The 26,384-nt window shown below is 48.1% G+C and overlaps 2 protein-coding genes across 3 annotated transcripts in view; one reads left to right on the top strand and one right to left on the bottom strand.

The window, feature by feature from the left end:
- Fads1 (fatty acid desaturase 1) overlaps positions 1-20,241 on the top strand; it is a 46,440-nt gene extending 26,199 nt beyond the window's left edge. Inside the window, exons 1-12 of one of the 2 annotated variants that reach the window (XM_027944073.2) lie at positions 5,376-5,756; positions 7,813-7,923; positions 8,611-8,808; positions 9,474-9,575; positions 9,683-9,811; positions 14,402-14,462; positions 15,918-15,994; positions 16,832-16,929; positions 17,115-17,211; positions 17,456-17,535; positions 17,652-17,777; positions 18,094-20,241. In XM_027944073.2, the coding sequence (XP_027799874.2) occupies positions 5,550-5,756; positions 7,813-7,923; positions 8,611-8,808; positions 9,474-9,575; positions 9,683-9,811; positions 14,402-14,462; positions 15,918-15,994; positions 16,832-16,929; positions 17,115-17,211; positions 17,456-17,535; positions 17,652-17,777; positions 18,094-18,145 (1,338 nt within the window). In that variant the 5' untranslated portion in view covers positions 5,376-5,549 and the 3' untranslated portion in view covers positions 18,146-20,241. Of the gene's footprint in view, positions 1-5,375; positions 5,757-7,812; positions 7,924-8,610; positions 8,809-9,473; positions 9,576-9,682; positions 9,812-14,401; positions 14,463-15,917; positions 15,995-16,831; positions 16,930-17,114; positions 17,212-17,455; positions 17,536-17,651; positions 17,778-18,093 lie in introns of those variants that run through there. The other variant, XM_071616114.1, reaches the window with a different exon arrangement.
- Positions 20,242-21,885: 1,644 nt separating this feature from the next.
- Positions 21,886-26,136, bottom strand: Fen1 (flap structure-specific endonuclease 1). The gene is made up of 2 exons (XM_027944494.2): positions 26,014-26,136; positions 21,886-23,771 (listed from the first exon to the last, which is right to left on the bottom strand). The coding sequence occupies exon 2, from the start codon at positions 23,748-23,750 to the stop codon at positions 22,608-22,610; it is 1,143 nt and encodes a 380-aa protein (XP_027800295.2). The 5' UTR covers positions 23,751-23,771; positions 26,014-26,136; the 3' UTR covers positions 21,886-22,607.
- Positions 26,137-26,384: the final 248 nt, after the last annotated feature.

A 26,384-nucleotide genomic window follows, 5' to 3' on the forward strand; every position in this document is an offset into this window, starting at 1 on the left:
ATATATAGATATACATAAATATATATATAACCATATAGATGGCATACACTGTTTTACATATTTATATATATACATATATATATATATCATGTGTAAAGTATGATGTATAACTTGAGTTTTACAGATATTAGAAATTAAGGGGGCTGGGGATGTGGCTCAAGCAGTAGCGAGCTCGCCTGGTGTGCGTGCGGCCTGGGTTCGATCCTCAGCACCACATACCAACAAAGATGTTGTGTCCACCGAGAACTAAAAAAATAAATATATTAAAAAAAAAGACATGAATGGTGTGACTCTAATTTGTGTACAACCAGAGATATGAAAAACTGTGCTTTAAAAAAAAAAAAAAAAAAGAAAGAAATTAAGATTGGAATAAAAGAACTTGTGTTTGCCCAGCTGTGACTATCGGGTGACCCACAAGCATTCGATGAATGGCCACCACTGAAAGTGGTAGAAATACACACACATTTGGTCTATGCTAATGGCTCAGCTCATTCACAACAATTGATGTAGTAGCAGTATTCCATTTATTAAAGAAGGAATCCAATAAGTAAACAGATCATTGGCAAAATGATTGGAAATATACAAAATTTCAAACAAATCAAGCCATTTGGCAATACAGATAATATTCGGCACCCATACCAAAGACTTATGAACAAAGCTGACTCTGCAAATCTGTGGGCTGGCTTATGCCACGGTGCAACCATTTGGGGTAAAACCCAACTAGGGCACTGTAAGGAGGGCACATCCCAGATCCATGCAGATCAAGGGTCAAAGGTTGGAGAACTGGGAAGGTAAATGCTAGGATCTCATCTAATGAGGAATTTGTTGGCAAAAGAAATATACAAATATACAAAATAGCAGGAGGAAGGAAAGTGAACTTCAGGTCCCACGCCTACAATGATTCCTCTGTAATGTGGACTATATAGTTGTAATATGTTAAGAAATCATTAGCATGGGCAAGACATTAACTAGAAAACATTAACTGAACAAAAAAATTATGGTCAGGGTAAAAAGGAAACACCCTAACACAATGCTCACCTCTGGGGATCCGTATGAATGGCATAGCTCTGTGGTCACACAAATGGACACATAACAGTTATAAAACAAATGGCAAAGACCTGTAGTCTGGAAAGAATTACAAAAAGCCTCACAAACACTTAGCATTAGGGTGGCGCACGTATCAGCACATCAGAAGGATGATTCAGACACAACTAAATACAGCAACCAAGCAGATGCACTGACGCAGAGCATAAAGTCAGAGGACAAAACACCCAACTTAAAATTAACTAAGGATGCAGACAGAACTACACACAAACACTCCACCTCTAACACTTTGAAAAGGAGATGATGACCCATGGGAAATACCCAAGGTGCCAAGCATCAAAATAAAAAGGAGGAAGATGGACAATTAAGAAGGACCCATGTGCAAAAACTGCACAAGAGATATTAACTACACATGCATTGAAAGGACATATGGGTGCTCATGGACTGTACACATGGATGACAGGAACCAGACAGTGACCTGGCCTGAGATACAAAGGGCAAGACAAGGATGTGAAGATTGCAAAACCCTCACTGACAAAATTTAAATTCAGAATCCTAACAGACACATGTAAGTAAACCATCTAACTTGATTAAGCAAATAGATTTTCAGGGCAAATACAACACCAGTATCCACAAACACGGGTGGACATTTATTCAGAATCAGGTTTAGCTTTAGCAGCAGCAAAACCATCAGCAGCTTTTATAACCAGAGTTTAATGCTATGGAATGTAGCCTAGGGACCCCCTAGGAGAATAGTGATCAGGAAACCCATTTCATAACAAGGACAGTATGGTGCCCAAGCAGTGAATGGATAGACAATGTACTACTAAAAAGAAAAAAACAATTATTTCCAGAATTCTCAGCTTTCCAACTGAAATTGCTTCAAGCATGTTTCAATCTAAATCAGAGAGAACACAGAGTTAAGGGAAGTCCACATTCTTATTTAAATATACCCATTGAAAATATGGGGAAAAAAAAGGGAATTAGAAAGACCTAATGTGCTACCTTCTAGGGTGCATATTGAAATCAAGGACAGAAATATCTTCCCACAGGAAATTGTGGCAGTGGGAGACATGACTACCTATTGGACAACAGGACACAGGGGACATTACACTACAGAAAATCAACAGTCTCTGCCCCTATAACTAGATATATGAATGAACCAATCCGACTGGCCATTCAGACATATGCAATTGTCTTGACCACCGCAGCAGTAACAGCAGCACACTGGCAAAACCCAAACTGAATCCAATAGAAGGACAAACACCTGGAATGTGGAGTATGATCATGACATTTCCCATGTCCAGGCACTAACAGGCAAGTTTAGACAACATGCAATTGAGCTGTCCGCCCTGCCGCCTCTCATGCACATTCATTGCTATTATTCATTACTATTATTATTCATCTTTTTAAAAAATCTTTATTTTATTTATTTATTTTTCTGTGGTGCTGAGAATCAAACCCAGTGCCTCATACTTGCTAGGCAAGCACTCTACCACTGTGCCACAACCCAGCCCCTTATTATTCCTCTTTTAATCATCTGTGCCACCGTAACTACTACATCCTACTACTTATTTTGTCCACAAAGACAGTGTTATTGCCCAGATTCTGTTAGCACACCAGCACCTATGCTCTAACTCCACAGATACATACACACCCATGTACAGCACTGATACACTTCACCAGATGCAATTCACTAAAGCGACTGTTTGCATAATAGAAACACTAATAGATACCCAGTGCTGAACAAGCAAGCAACTGCCCAAGTCTAACAAAGATTATCTCAGGGGAAAGTTATATGCCCCACACTTTAATCCATGGTGATGATGGATTGGTTATGGCAAATAGATTATGAAGCACACAATTTCTTTAAATCTACTGGACTATATACATGACCTGTCAAATATGATTTAAAACATCCAGAGATTTCCCATTAGACATAATTCAGCTTTCAGGTGGAACTCCTCATTGATAGTTTATGCACAGACATTCCATGATTGTAAACATCAAATTTCCGCTACAGGAGACCTGTTATACATATCAGGATAGTGTATTAACAGGGAATGGTGCAAAAATGGTCATCTGAGTTTCATTATATTTGAGTAGATTACCCCTACTATAGATTATTACCCCATTAATATAGCAACTGTACCTATATATGTTAGAAATTAGGAAATTTTGTGTGGATAATATGTCATAAATCAAACATTAAAGTACTATATTACAATCATACCTCAGGATCAAATGCTCATGTTATAAACTCAGAATGTATAAAGGTGACAACTGTAACTAATGTTACAATGAATACAAAACCTTACCTAGTTTCCCATACCCAATAAATGTTATATGGAGACTTTCCTGAATCATGGCATGGTAGAATACAAGAAATTCCATGATGACACATGGACAATGTCATCAAAACAAACCAGGAGGAACTCAGAAAAGCATCTGATGCCTTCCACAATTGGCCAATGTAAAAAATTCAACTGAACTCACACACACACACACACACACACACAAAATGTAGCTGCAGTACTAAATATTAACTCAATCACACTTCAAAAGATATTGAAGACATACATACCAAATGCATGTTCTTCCAAATAATCAGCAAATCCTTCAAAGCCCACATACCACGTACATGTTCATGGTCCAATTGGAACCCTCTGACCTGCATCAAGACTGGTTGGTATAACCTGACCAGCATAATATGGTCTCATCTAAAGAAACATTGTTCTTATTATTGGCAATAATATTTGGATTCTACTTGCTCAAAACCTGTGTCATCAGTCTCTGAGAACGATTTGATTCCTCTTATTCCAGAGATTTCAGGTTCATGCCCTCCGGATTCAGGGGGTAGATTGTGGAGTACAGACTGTGCCCTTTTCAGAGTTACTCCATGGTATATAGGACAGCAGTAACCTAAGTTACTCCATCTTGACTTTTACTACAGTCTGAGTACAAGTGCCAAGATAGAATGACTCTATGCCTTGTTTGAAAAAGTAAACAACCACCATGTCCTCAGCACAACTATAAAGCACAAACTGATAAGTAACATACGGGCCAACTTAGACAAACCTCTGATTTCGGGTCTACCAGACTTCAGCAGAATGCAGTTTCCCCTTTCTGTGTTGACTCCCTATGAGCCCTTCCAAGCTGACACTCTAAAACTAAAATCACAACCCTCCAGACCCTCTGCCTTGACAACTCTGCAGAACGGGTTCATTAAAATCCTTACTTGACTGCCTACAGTAATTCTTTAACTGCCTTCAGGGTTAAAGAACACTCTCTCTGTGCTCTTGGTACAGCATCCTGAAACCCTGCAGTGGTATTAACTCTTTCTTAGTCTTTCTGTGATTGAGATATAGATAGATAGGTATATATATATATATATATATATAGAGAGAGAGAGAGAGAGAGAGAGAGAGAGAGAGACATACATGTTGACACATACATATGTATCATTGTGTGAAGTGTGATGTGACTTGAGGGTTATAGATATTAGAAATTAAGACAAATATAAGAACTCGTGTTTGCCCAGCTTATGTCTATCAGATAACCCACAAGTATTTGGTGAACTGCCACCACTGAAAGTGATGTGGCCTGTGAATTTATTGTTATGTAATAAATTTTGACATTGTGGAAAGACACAAATGTGTTCGGTCTGTTAATGACATAGATCACTCAAGAGAGTTAATTAGCTAGATTCAACCATCCCACCATATATATATATATATATATATATATATATATTTCTTAAAACATCATGCTGTACATTATCAATTCACACGATTTCATCTGTCAACTTAAAACATTTATGTATGTCACTTCCTTTTTCTGTCTATAATCGTTGCCTGCCCACCTCACTGGAAACTCTGTAATCGTTTGTTTGCCCAAATAAACTGCCAAATTCAATTTGTCTAAACTTGTTTTCCTTCTGCACAATCACACTCAGCCGGAGCTTCTGCAGGCCAAGCCTGGCCCGATCCTATTTGCATTTGGGCTTCGGCCTCAGCGAGCTGGGACCCACCCAAGCACTCCCCGGAAACCGTTATTCTGTCCACGGTGTTCCCTAAGAGCCATCCCTGCAACTCCCCGGAAACCGTTATTCTGTCCACGGTGTTCCCTAAGAGCCATCCCTGCAACTCCCCGCCAGAAACTCAGGAAGCAGAATTTAGCCGCGACCACTTTAAGGTACCCGCGAGGGGGCGCGTGTTCGCAGCGCCGGGAGCAGACAAGTCCCTCCCGGGGCGCCGCCCCTGCGGGCCAGCGGGAGGGCGGTGCTCGCGCCCCACGCCACGCGGCTCAGCCAATGGGAGCGCGCGCCGCCGGGCTCTGTGGTCCGCACCGCGGGTGCTGAAAACCCAGCACGCGGATTGTGGGCCCTGGGCGCGCGCCAGCGGACCGCTCCCCGAGCTCGCGAGGCCGGCGTGCACTGCTCAGAGTCCCAGAGCGCGCGCCCGACAGCCCCTGCCCAGCTGGCACGCGGCATCGCCAGGCCAGCAATGGCCCCCGACCCGGTGGCCGCTGGGACTTCAGCTCAGGGATCCATCCCGCGCTACTTCACCTGGGAGGAGGTGGCGCAGCGCTCCGGGCGCGAGAAGGAGCGATGGCTGGTGATCGACCGGAAGGTGTACAATATCAGCGAGTTCACCCGCCGGCACCCGGGGGGCTCTCGGGTCATTAGCCACTACGCTGGGCAGGATGCCACGGTGAGCGCCGCCAGGCAGGGGCACGGGAGGGGGCGGGCCAGGGCCGTACGTAGAAGGAGCGGGAGACAGGAAGTTTGGCGCCTTGGTGGACCACCTACTAATTGGGAGGAAAGCCAGGAGGCGCCGGATGATCGAGTGTCCTGTGGACACGGGGGCAAGAGTAGGAGAGGGGCCGTAAAATGAGTCTGGGGAGTTGGGGCTGGAGGCCAGCAATGTGCACACACAAACAAAGGGCTGGCTGTTCCCCACGTGTATTCCATCCGCAGCCCCCGTCTGCGGTCTCCAGGCGTGGACAGTACTCAGAGCCGGGATAGGAGGAAGGAGGCAGCGAGAATACAAGGCCCGGGGACAGCGGTGCTGCCGAGGGCCCAGAGAGGAGGGGTCAGTGCAGGGAGGGAGTCACGTCCTGTCTCCAGAGCTAGGAGCTGGAGGCGCAGCCGCGTCGTACTTAGAGTGCCTGACGGAAAGTATTGGGCTGCACTTCCAAGCACGAGAGGAATCCCTAAAGGATAGGATTGAATCCCGAAGCCCGCTGCCTTGGGATCCCCTACGCTTTGCGGAAACGCGGGGAAGGGACTCACCGGCTAGAAGCGCGGGGAGGAAAGGGAGCGTTGTGCTGAGGTGGGGGCGCCAGCTTGGGCATACACTATGGAAGATTTCCAGAACTGTCTTTGAATACTGCCGGGGAGGTCACTTAGCCAAATATCAGGGGGTCTCTAGCTATTTGGCACATACGACTGCTGTCCTCCCTTGCCTTGCTTCAGGGTGGGTTTGCTCTGCAAAACCCAGATCCCATTGGTTGATTGGTTTGGTTTTTGTATTTTTGCGGTCCTAAGGATTGAACCCCCAGGGCCTTGCGTGTACGCTAGGCAAGTGCTTTACCTTTGAGCAACATCCCCAGCTCTTTGAGACAGGTGTGCACTATCATGCATGCCTAGCTCTACTGATTCTCTTTCTGGATTACAAAGAGCCTTTCATAGCCTCCCTGGGCTGGAGCAGGGGATGAGGAGTGATCACCGCTTGTGATGGGTTCATCATTGTTAACCCCTCCCTTCCCATTGGATCCGTTTCTAATCCCACACAGTGTGGTGTGACACCCTAAACCTATCACCCATCTTCATTCCCATCTCTGCCCTGATGTCCCAAAGCATGCCTCAGGTCACTAGAGTTCCAGCTAAATCGCCTGGAGCTGCAGGGTGAAGACCTGCCCTCCCTCTGACAAGCTGCCTTAGGTGTGAGGCTAGAGCCTGTGCGGTTTGCGTTGCCTGTAGCGACCACTCACAAGCCTAGGTGGTTGTGGACAGCATGAGCCTAGGCCGTGCTTGCGGAGATGGAGATGGAGCAAGTCCGACAACAGGCTGTGTGTGATTTGGGGCCTGGGACACCACAGCTGGGTTGGTGATTGGTCTGGATGTGTGGTGCCACCGGATTGTTGGCTCCGCCCCGCCTCACTAGCCCCTTCTCCGCAAAGGGCCACCCCCCACCCCATCTGCTAATGTGAATCCTGTCTTAGAGGACTCCACTTAAATTAGGCATCTTGGGGAGGGGTTGGTAAGAGTTAAAGGAAGTTGGGAACCTTGCCCCTAACCATGGTGCACAGAAGGGGAGAAATGTGACAAGTTCCACAGTTCACACTGGGGACTCGGGCACTTTTTTCACGAAGAAGCTGGCTCAGAAAGAGGGACCTTGTTCAAATTTCAAAGGAAGAGAAGTCTCAGCCCCACCCATCCCTTCTGCCTGTTTCTCACCTATGTCTAAATTCCTGGGCAAAAGCTGTTCCCAGGCACCAGGGCCAGCCCAGCCAGGTCTTTCTGGGTGACCCCTGAGCAGTGTTTCTCATTCCTTGGTGTGGTGCTCTTCTCATGGTAACCCACATGCTGAAGATGAGCTGTGGGCAGTTGGAAAGGCCTGAGCACACTCAGGGCAGAGGCTGGAGGGAGGTGGTCTCTGCTTCAACTTGGGTAAGTCTTCCTGCCTGCAGAAGCTGGCTTTGGTGTGAGCTGTTCAGGGACTGGGGCTGACTGCTCACCTTGCTGTCTTCTCCCCACACATGCAGGATCCCTTTGTGGCATTCCACATCAACAAGGGCCTTGTGAGCAAGTATATGAACTCTCTCCTGATTGGAGAACTGGCTCCGGAGCAGCCCAGCTTTGAGCCCACCAAGAATGTGAGACCCGTTTGCTGTTTGGAGATTTGGTTGATGGGGAGGGAATGGAAACCTAGAGATAATAGGTGACAGTTTTCCAGTTTTCAGGAGGTTTGAGATTCCTGCCTCTCTTGTACAGTCACAGGGTCATGGGCCCAAAGGAACAGGACTTTGGAAACTGTGATTCTCCCAAGGGTGCCACCACCAATACTGCAGTCATCATCCTTGTGAGCAGCAGGAGATATATATATAAAACTTTTCTTTTTTAATATATATATATTTTTAGTGTGGATACAATATCTTTATTTATTTTTTTGTGGTGCTGAGGATCGAACCCCAGGGCCTCACGTGTGCATGGCGGGCACACAACCCCAGCCCAGGAGACCTATATTTTGAACACTTACTCTGTGCCCAGCATAGACCCATAAAATCCTCATACATTTACATGTGAAAAAACTGATGCTCAGAAAGATTTGGCACCAAGGATCACACAGTAAATGGCAAACAGGGACCTACGTCAAGTCCTGTTTAACTTATAGGCATAGTCCCATTCTTAGCAGGTCCTCCTGTCACCATTCCCCATCATTGTGGTGTCTCTGCCTACGATTATGGACTTCCCACAGCTACTTCAGTGGGAGGTCCTTGGGCCCTTGTCTCCAGCAGTGTGGGTTGCAGCTGGGAAGAATTAACAGCCCCACTCTTCCACAGAAAGAGTTGACGAATGAGTTCCGGGAGCTGCGGGCTACCGTGGAGCGGATGGGACTCATGAAGTCCAGCCACCTTTTCTTCCTGCTATACCTGCTGCACATCCTCTTGCTGGATGTTGCTGCCTGGCTCATCCTTTGGGTCTTTGGGACGTCTTTTGTGACCTTCCTCCTCTCTGCAGTGCTACTCTGTATAGTTCAGGTAAGAGCCTTTGACTTGTCGAGTGCACAGCCATTCTTGGCCTCCCTGGGGAAAGCTTTCTTTATACACTTCAGAAGACCAAGAATCCTGCCTGCAGATCTGAAGACACCCAGGGGAGTAGATGCACAAAGAGAACATTCCATTTTCTGTGACTTTTATCTGCTCATTGGCCACATGCACATTATCATTTCTCTTAATGTCTCTAATCCTTCTTCCCATGGAATTTGTTCTCTGAAACTTCAGGTTCAGGTTCTATCACAGCCCAGTGTGCCAGGAACCAAGATCCTGGTTTCTCAACAAAGCTTGACTCCCTCCCCTCAACCAACATAGCCCAACATGCTAATAATGGTGGGTGCCCAGTTGTTGGCTGTCAGCACCCATGTGGCAAGCCTGCTTATCTCTGAGTCCTTTCTGTTTCCTGGATTGAGTCCATCCTAAGTCATGGAACTTCAGAGATGGGGAAACTGAAGAGCACAGAAGGCATTGTGATCTGCATCAACTCCCATGTGAATCAGTGGCAGAGCCAGAAGTGAGACCCAGGTTTCCTAACTTCTTTCTTGATGTGCTCAGTTGGGAGCACTGTGGCCAGCACAGGCCTGGGTGAGTGAAGGAAGAGAGATAGGCTGGGCAGGCTGGCGGCTCTTGGCATTAACCTTCTCTCCTAGGCTCAGGCTGGCTGGCTACAGCATGACTTTGGTCATCTGTCAGTCTTTGGCACCTCTACATGGAATCACCTGCTACATCATTTTGTGATTGGCCACTTGAAGGTCAGTGGGACAGAGGGGGCTCTCTGAGACTCCAGTCTCTAATGGGGTGTCTGAGTGGGGGAGAGGTGATACTAGGTTTTCATATTCACATCCCCGATTCTCTGTAGGGGGCCCCTGCCAGCTGGTGGAACCACATGCACTTCCAGCACCATGCCAAGCCCAATTGCTTCCGCAAAGACCCGGACATCAGCATGCATCCCTTCTTCTTTGCCTTGGGGAAGGTCCTTTCTGTGGAGGTGAGCAGAGGTCTTAGTGAATGGTCTTGGGGAATGGAAAGCAGCCAGTACAGAGGGATTTGGGGGAAATACAGTGTTGTTGGTGTAGGCAAGACATCCATTGGGGACTGGGCTAGCTGGGGCCCTTGCATTTTAGAATTTCTGGGAAGCAGCAGGTAGTCAGCCAGGACTGGGCTGCCCAGGACAGAATCATCCACTCCTCCTACTGAGTTCAGTCAGCAAAGAGTTACTGTGTGAAAGTACCACAAGCTTCAGAGATCCAGAGGATGACCAGAAGATGACTGCAAGCCTCTGTTCATCCTTGAAGGTGATACATGGCACCTCCTAGGGGTATTTTGTGACACCCCAGCCATAGAGTCAGGGTCATCACCCTGCACATACTGATTGTCTATCTTACACTGGATATCCTGCACTGTCCCAGTTTTCCCCAGTCCAGGGATGGACTATCTACTCCTTTAATGCCTAGTACCTGAAACATCCATTCATTCAGTACATTTGGCTGCCAGTATCCTTGAACTCTGCATCTGAAGGTGCAAGCAACCACACATCAAAAATATTTAGAAAAGAAAATTGAATGGCTAGGAATGTAGCTCGGAGGTAGAGTGCTTGCTTAGCACGCACAAGGTCCTGGGTTCCATCTCCAGCACTACAGAAGAAAAAAAGAAACAGAAAAGAGAAAATGGTGTCCGTGACTTGAACATGTACACTTTTTTAAAAAAATCATTTCCTAAACAGAACAGTAAAACAGGTGTTTTTGTAGTATTTACATAGTATTAGGTATTATAAGTAATTTAGAGAATTTAGTTTCCCATGAGAGACTTGTTGGTGCATGCCTATAATCCCAGCAACTCAGAAGCTGAGGCAGGAGGATCAAAAGTTTGTGTCCAGCCTTGGCAATTTAGCAAGATCCCATCTCAAAAGAAAAAGGACTGGTGATGTAGTTCAATGGTAAAAAGCCCCTGGGTTCAATCCCCAGTACTTGGGGTAGGGGGTTATTTATTTATTTATTTATTTTTTACTGAGAAGGGGCTGGGGGTGTAACTCACTGGTAGAGCATGCACAAAGCCCTGGGTTAAAAATAAATACCAAAGCCCATTTTGCCAGGCTCACAGGACTATAGTTATTTGCAAATGCCACTTTATATAAAGCACTTGAGCAACTGCAAATTTTGGTATCTGTGGGGGATCTTGGGGCCAATTCACTGTTGAAACCAAGGGGCAACTAATTGCCACCTTCTTGGTTCCAGCCTGACTTCCAGGGTGGGCAGCACTGGGCCTGAGTCGTTATCTGAGGTGGGAGCAAGAATCCCAAGCTGTTGAAGGAAGAATGCCTGGGGCTGGAATTTTGGTGAACTCTCAGTGAGCATAAGCAGTAGAAGGTTCTGAATGGCCAGCAGAATTTCTTGAAAAGTTAATTTAAAATCCTTTGTCCCCAGGTTCCATGCTACAGTCAGAGTTCTGCCAGGTCCCCTTCACCCACTTAATGACATTTCAGCTTGCCAGGGATTAAACTGTCACTAAATGTGTTTCAGTTCCAGGCAAGAGTTCAAGGTAGCTGGCTCTCCTTTCCCCTCTGGTCGTGAGAAGAACTCTGGGAGGACTTTGGCAGCACTGGCCATCCTATTGTGAGGCGCTCTTAACTGGAGGCCCATGTCCCTGCTGTCCCTAAGGTTCTTATTTTCCATGTCCATGGTTCCTTGGGCTTCCAGCACTGTGTTAGGATCAGCACTGTGCGGGTGACGAGCTTGCCCTGGCTCTGGTGGCTGCTTCGAGAGCAGTGTGGGTGCTAGGGTTTGGATCTTAAATGTCCCCAAAGGCTCCCTTGTTGAAGATTTGGTACCCAGCTCATGGCAGTACTGGGAACTAATGGAGACGCTAGGAAGTGGGGCCTAGTTGGAGAAAGGTCATTGAGGCCTGCCCTTAAAGGGTGTATTAAGACCCCAGCCCCTTCCCCTGTCTGCTTCCTGGTTGTTGGTGGTGTATCATACCCTGCCTCCGTGATCTGCCTCACCAGAGACTGAAACTTCGGAAACCATGAGCCAAAAAAATCCTCTCTCTTTTAAGTCGTTGACCTTGGGATCTTGGTACAGTGACAGGAAGCTAACGTGGTGGTGGAGTTTTAGGAACAGCGCTGGGCTTATCTGCAGACATCCAAAACAGAGAATAACTTGGGAACCAAAATGAGCTTCCATTGTTTCCTTCCTTCTAGCCAGGAGGCTGAGGATGGGTCGCCTGTAGTGAATGCCTGTGCTGGGGCCACGTGGGGCTCGGTTCAGTCCCTTTGGGGATGGCTTAACTGAACAGTGAAGCCTTGGCTAATTCTGTGACATCTGCCCTAGGCCTCCCAACTCTCCTGGAGGATAAAGAGTAAGAAGGGACACTTTGCCCCTAACAGAACCCTTCTGACCTCTGAGAGGCTTAACATGGTGGGACAAAGTTTTGGGGACCATAATGGCATTTGATTCCCATCCAAAGAGAGCAATGGATGGGGCTCCTTTGCATTTCCCATCCACCCCACCAACCAATAAAGGTGACTCTTCCAGGTTTCCCTTTTCAGTTAATGTTGCTTGAGAGGGAACGTCCCTCACCACCACATCTAATTTATCAGCAAACCTTGTTGACACTGCCTCCAAAATATATCCAAATTCCATCAAGTTTTCTATATCCACTGCCATTCATTAGTTCATTTTCTATTGCTATAACAAAATGCCTGAGGCTAGGTACTTTATAAATAAATAAAGAGATTTATTTTACAATTTTAGATACTGAAAGTCTAAGATTGGGCTGCTTTATCATTTTGGCCTCTGGTAAGTGCCTCATGGCAGATACTGTCATGGTGGCAGGAGGGCCTGTGAGAGTAATCACATGGTAAGAAAAGCCAAAGACCAGGGAGAGGCCAATCTTGCTCTTTTTTAACAACCCAGTCTCAAGGGGGAACTAAATAGGGTCTCACAAGAATCACATTAGTCTCTTCTGAGGGTGAAACCCCAGTTATGTAGTGACATCCCATTAGGCACCTCTTAAAGGCCCCACTACCTCCCAACATCACCACATTGGGGACCAAGCCTCCAACACAGGAACCCTTAGAAAGCAAACCATGTCAGACCACATACCCATCAGGTCTATCTCTGGTCTGGATTAGCTTCAGCCTCCTCACTTGTGACTGTGCCCTATAATTCACTCTAGCCAGAGTAAGCCTTAGTTTTTTGGTGGTGTTGGGACAGAGTAAGCCTTTTAAAAGTACAAAGCAGATTGTGCACCTATATTGACCTTACCAGAGCTTTCTGAGGTCCCATACGAGCTGACCTCTCCCTAGTTTCATGATCCTGAGCGTCCCAAGCCTTTGTGCCGGCTGTCCCTTCTTTCAGTGTTCTTGCCCTGAAGCTTTGCATTGCTAGCCCTTCTCATTCAGGGAAGACTTGAGAAAGCCTTTTGACCACCTTTGCCAGATCACTGCCTATTGTCCCTGTTTTTCTGTTTATAATCTGTAAATTTTTTAGAGATTTTTACCAATCTTACCAGCTTCTTCTCCTCGGGTTATAGCTCCATACAGGTAGGAACTTCATACTGGTGGCCTCTGCTCCCTGACAGTGACTGGCATAGCTAGGTACTCCAGTACTTACTGAGAAAATCTGTGAATGCAGACAGAATGCTTCGTCTAGCTGAAGTGCCTTGCACAGAGTAAGCTCAGTGAGTAGCCTAAGGATGCAGTGGGGGGACGCATGAGAAGATGAGCCAGACTTCTGCTTCTGCTGTGCCCTTGGGGTTGTCTAGTCACCAGAACTAATTGGGCAAGAAATGCAGGAGCTGTGGAGTGACAGCAGAGCAGACACTGGAGCCCTGGGCTTCCTGACTGAGCTGGAGCACAGCCTGTCTTTGTAGCAGCTAGGCTTGTTAAATAACCACCACCCGCAAGGGAGAACTTTGCCAGAACCTTCAAACTGCAGAGTTGTTCTTGGTATCCTTTCCACACATACTTGCCAAACCTTGTTTAACTTTCAAGGGGTGGGGATGGGATATAGCTCAGTTGGTAAAGTGCTTGCCTTGCATGCACAGGCCCTGGATTCAGATCTCTAGCACCAAAAAAAAAACCCAACAATAACAACAAAAAACTTTCAAGTAATTTTATAAAGTTCATGTTGAAATCAAGCAACCAAAATATTTTGATGGGGGACTAGAGGCTGCACATAGAGGGAGTAGCTGCCTATACAGGAGTTTTCCATGGAGACTCAGATGTCCAAAGAGTACCAGGTGGGAGACAGGAAAGGCAATGATGGGGCCTGAACAAATTCATGACAAAGACATCTTTGGATGAATCTTAGAAGTCCTGAGGTCTGACAGAACCTGCATTACACACATCCTCATGGGGCACAGGCCATTGAGCTGTGGGTCATGTCACCACACACTGCAGGCTGCAGCCAAGGCCTCACTCCAGCTGCTGGAGGTAAAGCTGGGCCTCCTGGGGCCTTCCAGTAGCACCAAGAGGCTGATGACCCATGCGGTGGGTTCAGCTTTTGAGCAGGGAAGGGAGGGGACTGGGTGGCTGGTCTGTAACTGGTTACTGCTAAATTATGTTCACTTTTCATTACAGCTTGGGAAACAAAAGAAAAAGTATATGCCATACAACCACCAGCACAAATACTTCTTCCTGAGTGAGTGTCTTCACCCACCACGGGGAGCTGCCTTGGGTGGGGGGCTGCTGTGGGGTGTGAGGAGGAAACAGCTCTCGATGATGGCATTAAAGTTAAGGAAAGGGGCTGGGGATACAGCTCCGCTGGTAGAGTGCTTGCCTTACATGCACAAGGCTCCAAGTTTAATCCCCAGCACCACCACCCAAAAAAAAAAAAAAGAATACAATCCAGGAAAGGGGCTGGAGCAAGTACCCACCCTGCCCCTGTCACTCCCTGCCTGGAACTGTTGCCCTTCCACTGAGCAGAGTCAGCAGGCTAACAATATTTGACTAGAGGTCATTTGTGTTGGGGGCAAATTAGCTCTTTCCATGAGGACACCTAGTGGTTAGTTTCAGCCCTCCGGATGAGCTTTAAACCTTACCCTAACCCTTGTCAGAGACCCAGGTCAAGATGATCTGATGGGGCCCTGTCTGACCCATAGGGGACCAAATGTCCACATAGTTGTGGGAGGATGGGACCCGAGGAGGACTGTGAGCTGAGCAAAGATGCTGTGGCTGCATACTCTCTAGAGCTGCTGCATCCATCTTGTTTGGAAGTCTGTTCCAGATGGCCCCAAATAATGAGCCTTAAAACTCCTTTGAATTTTCAGAATTTTAAAGGGAGGGAGGGCAGGGATCAGTGTGAAGGCATTTATCCTGATTGCCTGTTAGCAACTGTCCCTAGCAGAGAAAGGAGGGTGCAGCGGACTTGTGGGAGAAGGAATTTCAAAATCCAAGGCACATCAAGGAGTCCTGGATGGGCATGCGATGCATGGGTTAGAGCAGTATCAGATGCTGCAGGGAGGGGACACGGGAAGGGAATGGGGCAGTGCGTAGAATGGGAACCACTTCTGCAACTGCCAGTTTTCTTTCAAAAGTAGCTCCTTGCCTCTGCCTGTAGTTGACTTCCAGGGCTTCAGATCAGGGCAGCACAACCCAGGTCGCTAGTCCAAGGAAGTGAACCTCAGCCTATGAAGGGTCAGAGGATCACATGCGTGTGCACACATACACATTTTCCTGTCCCTGCCCCTTCCCTTGACGTGCACAGTGGAGCAACCAAGAACTTGGCAGATGACTATGGGTGCAGGGCTTGGCCAAGCAGCACAGGGGCACTGGGGGTGTTAGCAGTGCCCTTTAAAAGGTGTGGGAGCACAGCATGTTCTGGGCCTGGGTTTTGAGTTTTAACCCTGGAAAAAGATGGCCCTCCTACCCCTCCCCTTCCCTGGCCTCCTTTTGGGAGTGGCTTTCTCCAGGTGGGCATTCGTGCCTACCTTCCTTCAGTGCCTGCTGGTGTGGGGCCAGCTGAGGAGTGCTAAGGCAGCTGGAGGAGCAACCTGAGGGGACGGGCAGGGGCAGCCCCGTGCTGGGGACCATTTCTTAATAAACCCTCTGTGGCTGTCCCACGGCTCACACCTCCTTCCTGTCTTTTTCCTCCCAGTCGGGCCCCCAGCCTTGCTGCCACTCTACTTCCAGTGGTACATTTTCTATTTTGTTATCCAGCGGAAGAAGTGGGTGGTAAGTATCCACGGCCAAGAGTCCCATGTCCTGTGTTCTCCAGCACCTGGTGGGGGAAAGGGGTTCTCCAGGGGGAATAAACTCCAGGCCCAACTTAGAACAAAATAACAGGACAAGGTATGATGCTCCCTGTCCCTAGACAGAGGAAGGGATCTGGGCGCACTCAGCAGGACCCCGCCTCCTGGGCCTGGCTTCATGCAGCCAGTGTGCCCCCAGTCCCCTGTGCTGGGGGAGGCGATGGGAGACAGTCCTTCCTCTCAGGGAACCTTCAGTGAGGCAGGGTATGATTGATACCAGGAAAGAAGTACAGGCAGAAGCAGCTCTGGGCACTCCACAAGGCCTGCCTGTGTCTGCTTTGTTAAGTCACCTTTCTAGCTGGCCTCCACGGATGGGTGGAGTTGGCAGACAGAGGTGAGGCAGGGGATGAAGAGCAGAGCACAGAAGCTGGGAGGTAAGGGTGAGTTTGGCCAGGCGTAGCGGAGGACTCCGGCACCAGGGAGGAGTACTGGGCTTGGTTCACTGTGCAGAAAAGGGCAGGAGCTTTGACCAGGGCACTGGGGTGCACAGAACCCTGGTCCTGGAAATTCATTTGGCAGCATTTAGGTAGGTTGGGAGGTGCTAGAGGCAGGGAGACTCGTGGGGCCCTGAGAAGGGACAGGCTAGGAGGGCTGGGAGTGCTACCAGCACTGGTACTAATTGTGTAGGGTGGGGCCACTGAGAGGAAAAGCTGAGGACGGCCAGGTTCCCCTGATGGCTGAGGCCGCAGCAGGCGGAGGAGGGGAGCGGGGAGGGGGCCAGAGCGGCCATGGCAGCGCTGCTCTGCCATTCACACTGCAGGACCTGGCTTGGATGGTCACCTTCTACACCCGCATCTTCCTCTCGTACGTGCCGCTGCTGGGGCTGAAAGGCTTCCTGGGCCTTTTCTTCATCGTCAGGTAGTGTGGTGGGGTGTAGGGACTGGCACAGGGAAGCACAAATGCTGGGTCTGGGGACCGCGCTGGGGGTCTCGGGCAGCAGTGGCTCTTTCAGGAGTTGACCCGGGACAGTGCACAAGCTGGCACTGTGACTGAGGAAGAGGAAGACTGGGCTCTGCTGACTGACTGTGTGCCACATCCAACAGGTTCCTGGAGAGCAACTGGTTTGTGTGGGTCACACAGATGAACCATATCCCCATGCACATTGATCACGACCGGAACATGGACTGGGTGTCCACCCAGGTAAGGGACCATCATCTGGAAGACCCAGGCATAACACAACTAATGAAAAGGGTGGAGGGAAGATGGTAACAGCAAAAAATAAGTCCCCCAAGGTACCCCCGCTCATTCGCTTGAGGCTTCTCTCCTGCCGTAATGTGAAGGGAGGGACCAGGGACAGTCTAACCTGCCCTCTTTAGCTAGCCTGACCTGGGGCGGGGTGGGCTGGCCTTTTGGCTCTAGACATGCTCCCGACCTCCTCCTCCAGCTCCAGGCAACATGCAATGTCCACAAGTCTGCCTTCAACGACTGGTTCAGCGGGCACCTCAACTTCCAGATCGAGCACCAGTGAGTCAGGAGCCCCAGGAAGCAGGGCGGGAAGGACCTGGGGTGGGGGTGGGGGGCGACGACGACAGGAAGGGCAGAAGCCACTGACTTCACTGACTTTCCCACTCTCCCTGAAGCCTTTTCCCCACGATGCCCCGGCACAACTACCACAAAGTGGCACCCCTGGTGCAGTCGCTGTGTGCCAAGCACGGTATAGAGTACCAGTCCAAGCCCCTGCTCTCAGCCTTTGCCGACATTGTCTAGTGAGTATCTGAGCCCTGGGGGTTGGCTGTTGGGAGGGAAGGGCAGGGCAGTGGGAATGGTGGTGCCCTGTGGGGTGGCGAGCAATGGGAACATTTCCCTGTCACCTGGGATAGAGGAGGTCACCACGGCACAGGCAGGGCACTGTGTGGCCAGGTCAGGCCCTTATTCTCACTGGAGTCCCCCTCAGCGCTGTGCCCAGGCCAGCTTCCTCAGAAGCAGAAGGGCGGAAAGACCTGTCTGTAAGACCTGCCCCTCCATCTCTGCTTGGCTCACTGGCCCATCTCCCTCACCGTCCACTCTTGTGTCACCCTGCAGCTCACTGAAGGAGTCTGGGCAGCTCTGGCTGGATGCCTACCTTCACCAGTAAGGACAGCGCCCCTGCTCCATCTGCAAGAGGAGAGGGTGACTCTGGAGCCAAAGCAGAGGGGAGCTCAAGGGACGATGCCACTACATTCCAACGTTCAGAGCGGGGAGGGTTAGGGGACATAAAAGTCAGGCTCCAACTTTCCCCTTTACCTTCCAGATACACATCTAATCCCCTAAGAAGGGTGTGGGGACAAGCAAGTCCCCAGAAGGGGAGGAGCTGTTGGAGCCAGAATGTGAATCAGTTCTTGTTTCATTTTTCTACTTTGGCAGATGAACATTGGAGAACACTGGGTGAGCCCACATCAGGCAGCAGCACACTCCCTGGTCCACCTGTCAGTGATGTCGCTTGCTAACCTCTGGGAGGGAGCAGCTGACCACTTTGAGAAAGATCTAGAAGGGAAGCATTCATGCACAGAATCCTGGGGCTTAGCACAAACTGCCTGCCGTGGAGTTCAGCTTCCACATCTGCCCTTGCTGTTGGGAGAGACTGTTTTCCAGTTTCAAAAGCAGCCAAGGCCAAGATTGTGGCTTTAGTGACATTTGGCCTTGAAGGATCTTGGGGCCACTGGTTTTGGTCCCATGTTCTATTCAAGGTCCAGAGGGAACATTAAGTAGAGTTGCTGGCCATCAAAAATCACTTCTTTTTGACTCACTTCCAACCCTCCCACCCCAAGGAAAAAACAGAACTCCCAAGACTAGGGGCTTGCTTCTTGTCAGCCAGCAAGCAAAGGCCTGACTTCCTTCTCCCTAGAAATAAATGGGGCTCCCAGCGGCTTCCCTTTGTTTCACTACTTGTAGTTCCAAGTTTAATAGCAATTGGTGAGCCCAAGTGATTATGAAGTTTCAGTCATGAAGAGTCTAAGGGCTTTAAGTAGAAACAGATTTTCTATACCCTAAATTATGTAACAGCATTTTCTAGCAGGAGTAATGGATTACACTAATCACTTCACAGTTCTAAATCCAAAATAGGAAAGTTGGAAATACACAATTTTGTGGTCATCATTGCTGTAGCTAGGCACTTCCTCCGCCCTTATTCATCTGGAGACCAGATAGGGATTGAGGAATACCTCTTAGGAAGCCCATCAGTCTAACGCTGATATGCCATTTTTTGATCTTTTGGTTTGTGAGACAGTTTAACTCATGTTTCCAGAGAACAAACATAGGAACACGCTCAAGAAGTCTTGCCGAAGGCCTGTCGCCAGCACTCACACCCTCTTCCTCCCCAAGCCTGTGGCCAGTCAGGCCCTCGTTCTCTCTGAAGTTCCCCTCAGTGCTGAGGCTTGGTCTAGATCCCACAGTCCAGCCAGGACATAATTTCTTTAGCTCTTCAACAGCATCTACCTAAAGTGTATGGACCATTTGGACACTGGGAGAAGAGAATCTCAAACTTGAGGGCAAAAGCAGAGCCCACATCTGGTTTTGGGAAGTGTGGCAGGCAGCTGAGATGAGGGTGGCGAGGTTGGCAGGGCTACTTAGGTTTGTCAGGTGCTGGGGACAGCGGGTCACAGGGGTTCAGGCCTTTTCCTTTGGGCCCTGAGAGCCTGGTTTAAATCCTGGGCAGGAAAATCAGAAGCAGAATGGAAGAGTTGGCTTTCACTGGCTCCCTCACTCCAGAATAGGTGCTGATCCCTCCCCCTTGAGGTATGGGTGTGATATCACCAGCCTATCTAGCCAACTGGCTTTGGGCCCAGTCTGAGCAAATACCAGTGAACTTTATTATGCCAAGACCAGGTCCTCAAAGCACCTGTACCACCATGGCCTTCTCTCAGCCCATACCATTGTGGCCTCACGGGGACACAGGGTGATAAAAGATACAATGTTATAGTATTAAAGCAAGTGACCTCAAACCCCACTGACAGACGAGAAAACAGGCTTACAGAGGAAAGGTTGCCTCTGGTCACAGATCATGGCAGAATATGTGAACTCACTTTTTCAAACTCCAACTCTTATGTTTATCTTTTTGTTATTTTTATCGTTCTACTACCAGGCTGGAGGCATTTTCTTTAATTGGGCTCAGTGTCGGTATCTTTTTGTATACCAACGTTAGCACAGTAGCTGATGAAGTAAAACTGAAAAATAAAGTTGATTTTGACCAAATGAAGGCTATTCATTATAACCCACAGTACTTGTCTATGTGTGTGCACAGGATTCCCTGGTGACGGTGCACCTGTGTCCTCTTAACTTTTGGAACATGAGTCACTGCAGACTCCCTCTGTATAATCCTCTAGGGAACAGGAAGGAGCATCAGGACTCTCCAGGTAATAAGCAGGCAGGGTGGTCCATGGCAAGGAAAAGCAAAGCCAATTCTTTCCCATATGCGGAGGCCCTGCCTGGTTGTCTACCATCACTTCCTCCTCATGAGACAATGTCTCCACCCTACTGTCCTCTAGTTTTCCATTTTGAGTCATTTAACCCTTCACTTTGTTTTAGTGCCTACATCTTTGCAAGCACAATACCTCAGACCTAGACAGCAGGGCAATATCTGCACCCTTCATCCTACTGAAACAGTTCTAAGCAAAAACGTCTGCAGACGAAAGATTTTTCCCTGTAGCGTGCCCATGCAAAATTAGATTTATGAACTTCTAGAAAAGACCAAGCAACAAATTAAAAAAAAACAAGCACAAGCCAGGTGTGGTGGTGCATGGCATGGTAAATAGCTAGAAAGGAGGATCCAAAGTTGAGGTCAGGCTCAACAATTTAGCAAGACCTGTCTCAAAAAATTTTAAAAAGGATAGGATATAGTTCAGTGGTAAAGTGCCCCTGGGTTCCATCTCCAATATCAAACAAGGAAAGCCTACCACCATGTATTTGACCTCCACAGGAAATAGCCCATAGTAGAAATGCTGCAGAGATGATCAGTCCTAAGAAGCTTTAGCACCTCTAGGCCCCAACAGCGTGACTGCAAGTTTTGAATCAAATTACCTGACTTAAAGTGGAGCTCCAGTAAGTCATGGCTTGGTTCAATCTGGGAAAATGAGTTTCATTCATCAAATACTGGAGTAGAGCAGGGAACAAAACTAAGTTCCCTGTCCTCACAAGTTTCTACATCAGTGGTTTTCAGAGAGTTCCCTTGTTATGGAGCCATTGCTGGGGACACTGTCTCTTACCTGTTTCAATCAGAGCTCTTATATCCTGAGATTTCACTTAAGATTTTGCTTGTAATATAGCTTGTTCCATTAGAAATTTGAAAACCAACAGTATTTAGTCTCTACCTGTCTAACCTGTCAAATATTTTCAATTTAAATTTCAGTTACTTATATGTTCTTGTTAACTTCAAATGGCCTTGATAGGAATGCTAAAAAGATCAGAAGCTCAACAGGCTAGCTCTCCCCAAGCACTACCAGGATTATAAAACTTTCAAACATTCAACTCTATAAGAAAAGAGCAACTTCAATTTGATGTCATAAAGGAAGAAGAATGTGGTTTCTGAATGGCAGCCCTCATAATCTACAATCTGGCAAAGTAAATACTTGGTTGTTATGAGGTAGTTGATCTAAACTGCAAGCCTTTCTCAAAGGAGCTCCTTTATCTCACAGACTAGGTGGAACATCAGAAATTCATTCAATTTATTAAAACAACTTTCCCAGCAAAATAAGCTAGGCATCTGAGCTGCTGGCTATTATACTGCGCATGGTGCCCTCTTGTGGCCAGTTGCAAAACACCTTAGAGTGCAAAGAACATTATAGTCTACCTGGAGCATGGAGCGCTGGATATTTTCAAATGTTCTCAAAGAACATCACATTCTGGATACCTACACAATTTTATTGACTTTTTTCTCTTCATATTTTAAAAATAAAAACAGCACACGAAAACCAGTGACTTATCCCAAAAATCTCAATTCTGTTGTTGCCCCAGAAAGGCCAAAAGAATATCATCATCTTATTCCTCTGAAAAACCACTGTAATACATTGCAATTTAAAGTTTCTGCCCACCACAAGACACAGCCAGGAATCAACCCTTCCTGCCAAAGTGCAGGGACTCCTGCTTCTTCTCATTCTTTTTTCTCAGTAGCTCTTCCCATCTGCTGAACTTGCATCTTCCTGATGGCTCTTCTTCAGGGTGGGTCAAGGCTGAACCAGGACGTACAGTCTGGATCAGCCCCATAAGCCCCAGTTGGCCAGCCAGGAAATCATTTCCATGCAGTTCGGTTCACCACTTTCATCTCTGTCTTCCTTCTTCAAAACTCTTTGCTATCACTTTCATGTAACAATGGATCCAGTGTCCAGTAAACTGCCTGAGAAGTGGTTTGAGCCTGATACTTTCCTGAGCTAAAAAAGAGAAAACAAAGCACTTCTGTGGCCCACCTGCCATAAGATCAAGTAAAAAAGGGAAAAAGCCTACAGAGAAAGGTAGCACTAGAATAACAATGCATCCCTCCCAGCCCTGCGGAGGTTTCTCTAGCTCTAGCTTGAGGGTAAGGGCAAATATTCGGGATCAAGAAGGGACAATGGAGTGAAGCACATTTATTTTCCCCTCTTGAACTTCCCTGCTGCCCCAGTCTTTGCCTTCTTCTTAGCGGATCCCTTGGGTTCTGGCTCCTTGCGCTTGGCTGAGGACAGAGAGCCAGTCACCTTAAAGAAATCATCCAGACGGCCCTGCGTGCTGCCTTGGCGGCTCTTACTCAGTCGCTTGACGCCACTGCGGATTCGCTCCTCAGAGAACTGCTTTTCACCACACATGAACTTGACGAGCTCCTCTTCATTTGGCTCACTCCACTTCAGCTCCACAGACTCTGGGTCTAGCACCTCCGGCTCCAGGAAGAGCTGCTGGGCCTCCTTGTGGAGCCAATTTTCTGGCACAGGGTACTTATTGGGGTCAAGTCGCCGCACGATCTCCTCGATGCTCTTGTGCTTCTGGATGAGGTCCACAGCTCGCTTGGGCCCAATGCCCCGGATACTCTCACAGTAGTCACTACCCAGGAGAATGCAAAGATCCACAAACTGCTCCTGGTTCAGACCTAGCTCCTGCAGAATCCGGCTCAGGTGGAACTCCTGGATGGGCAGTTTCTTGGCCTCACTGGCTGTCAGATGTCGCATCAGCACAGGGCTGCCGAAGGTAAGGCAGTCCATGTCCTCGGTGGCTGCAGCATAGACTTTGCCAGCTTTCACCAGGGCAGCACAGCTGGCCTCTGCCTCGCTGGGTGCATCAAGGAACGGGATGCCCATGAGGCTCAGCAGGTGTTTGCACTCATCATTGTGCTGCTTAGTGACCTTCACTAGCCGCTTGGTGAATTTTTCCACCTCTTCCTCCACCCCAGCAGCCTGAGCCTGCTGCAGCTGCTTCTCTGCCTCAGCACGCCGCTCACTGCGTTTGGCCAGCTCACCTGACTTGAGCTGTGGCGGTTTCCCATCAAAGACATACACAGGCTTGATGCCATTCTCCATCATGCGGATGGTGCGGTAGAACATGCCCATCAGGTGACTGGTGGTCTCACCTTCTTCATTCTGTAGCACATCCCCACCCTGGCGAACTGCAATCAGGAACTGATAAATGCTCATGGAGGCATCAATGGCCACCTTTCGGCCAAAGTAGCTCTTGATGTCATTCTCCCGGATGGCACTGGGGGCCACATCAGCAATTAGTTTGGCCAGGCCTTGAATTCCCATGGCAATATGGAAGAGAGGTGGCTAAAAAGAGTTAAGAGAAAGAGAAACCTTAAGGATGCAAAGGGTTATCATTGGTGCTATCTCACCAACATCATATCTAATCAAATTTAGCACAAAGTACGGAAACCAAGTCAGCACAACAGAAGATGAAATGAGTAAGACATGATTCCTTCGTTCTCAAAAAATGTACAGTTTAGCAGTTCATTCAATTTACAGTTCATTCAATTAATACTAAGTCTTACTTACAGGAACTCAGATACTGTGGATGTTCTTGAGGGACTAAAAAGTTTTGTGGATAAGAAATGGTAATTCATCACCCCCCCAAAAAAAGACCAAAACATGTGTTTCAACAAGGACCATGGAAGGCCTGAGGACAGCACTTGGCTCAGCGTGAGGAATCCAGAATGGCAGACCTGAGCCCTAAAGAACAGGCAAATATCTGCTAAGCAAATATATCTTATAAGTGAATTGTTGTTTCTCTGGAGAATTCTGATAAAGCACTCTTGAAACACTGGCAAACAAAACGTAACTGAATGGGGGTAAGGTGAACAACTAACATGCTACTTTATTTTTCCTTCTGCATCCCCTTTAGTATGTAAGTTTCTAACCTTTTTGTTTGTTTTTGCTACTGGGAACTGAAGCCAGGGATGCTTAACCTCTGAGCCACACCCCAGCCCCTTTTATATCTATTTTGAGACAGGGTCTATGTTGCTTAGGGCCTTGCTAAAATTGCTGAGATTGGCTTTGAACCCACAATCCTCCTGTCCCAGCCTCCTGAGCCACTTGCATTACAGGCATGTGCCACTGTGCAAAGCAAGAGTTTCTACTTTTTTCAGGATGTTGCTGGGAGCTTAAGACTTCCCCTTTGTATTTTCGCTCTACCACTAAGTCTAAAATGTAAACACTGTGGCTCTTACCCACCCCAGGGCCTAAGTTAGAGGCTAGCAGGCTGTAATTAATAGGCCCAGTACTGGACTTCTGTGGTTCAAATCTTTCCTAGGGGGCTGGGGTTGTGGCTCAGAGGTAGAGCACTCACCTAGCATGTGTGAGCCACTGGGTTCAATCCTCAGCATCACATAAAATAAGATAAAGATATTGTGTCCATCTATAACTAAAAAATTAACATTAAAAAAAATATTTCCTAGGGCAATGTTTCCCAAAACATCCTCACAATTTCTGACACTTCCAAGTATTCACTTAATAGTGTCTCGAATAGTTTAAAAAACTAAAATAAGTTGAAAAAGAGAACTCACATAAGCACATTATCTGTATTACATCAGTTACATTTTAATATTTTAAACATCTTTTTTTTTTTAAAGAGAGACAGAGAGAGAGAGAGAATTTTTTTAATATTTATTTTTTAGTTATCGGCAGACACAACATCTTTGTTTGTATGTGGTGCTGAGGATCGAACCCCGGCCGCAGGCATGCCAGGCGAGCGGGCTACGGCTTGAGCCACATCCCCAGCCCCTTAAACATAACTAGCAAAAACGATTTTTTTTTTTAACGTGCAACATAAATCATCTTGTACCCCAAGGATGGCATGTGTCCTGACTCTAAGAAATCGTCTACTAGACCTTCCAATTGTTCTCACATTCCCTCCCAGGGTTCTTTTCCAGGTGTAACTGATTCCATTACATTCTTCCCTCTAATTAACTGCAAACACCTCAGCATGGCATCAGAATCCTTCACATGCTGGTTCCCAGCCTATCTTTACAGTCTGGGAAGGTTAGGATGACCTTTCTAGGGACACTAGTTACCATCTCAGTAACACTAAGTCATAAAAAATTTGATTTTCTCATCTGTAGAAGAAGGATGGTAAAAATGCCTTGCAGGATTCCTGCCAAGGCGAACTGAGACAACAGATGTAGAAAAACTCCCCCCACAATGTTCCCCATCCGATCCTTTGGTTGGTGCCTCGCAGCTTTGACAGAGTAGGCGCGAAGAGGGCAATGCCCTGCTGGCCGTTTATTCTCTCGCGGCACGAGAACGACGGAGGCAGGAAGGGGCCTAGACCGGTGACGTCTCATAAATGTTTCCATTATCCGATCTTAGTAAAAATTGACTGCGACCCCATCGGGGGGAAGTCATTACCCTCCTCTTACAAGTGAAGAAGAGAGGCTCTGTGTTTACGCGAACCACCCAAGCCTGGCAGCTGGAAGCGGTGGGACCGCACTGTTAACCCCGCGCGCGCCAGGCCCCGGGTCCCCGCCGCACCTGGCGGACCCCGTTGTCCTCGGAAGTGCTTCCCCTGGAGTCTCACCTGGCCTTTGGGGCGAGAGGCCTCGGCGGCTAGCGCTGGGTCCGGTATTGCCCAGGACAGCCCCAAACTCCGGTGCTGTTCAGCTCGGCCGCAGGTCGTCTCCCGCCGCCTTCCAAAGCCCGCGCTCCCGTCACGTGACCTGCCCGGCGCGCACAGCCTTCTGGGAAGCGTCGTGCAGGCCCCGCCCCTCAGGCCGCCGCTGCCACAGCGCCCGGTCCTGTCGCGGAGAACCGGCTCTGTCAGAGATCCTGCCCTACCCTTCTCTGCCACCCGTCCCCGCTCCACCTACTCGGGGCCCCCACAGGCCCAGCTCACCCAACACCCGAACCCGCAGGACTACAAGTCCCACAATGCCACGTGCGCGGGGACAC

This window comes from Marmota flaviventris, chromosome 9, assembly GCF_047511675.1.
Source record: "Marmota flaviventris isolate mMarFla1 chromosome 9, mMarFla1.hap1, whole genome shotgun sequence".
Lineage (NCBI taxonomy): Eukaryota > Metazoa > Chordata > Mammalia > Rodentia > Sciuridae > Marmota > Marmota flaviventris.

Excerpts from the sequence above, each read along its gene's own strand:
- Fen1 (XM_027944494.2), bottom strand. The coding sequence starts at position 23,750 with ATGGGAATTCAAGGCCTGGCCAAACTAATTGCTGATGTGGCCCCCAGT.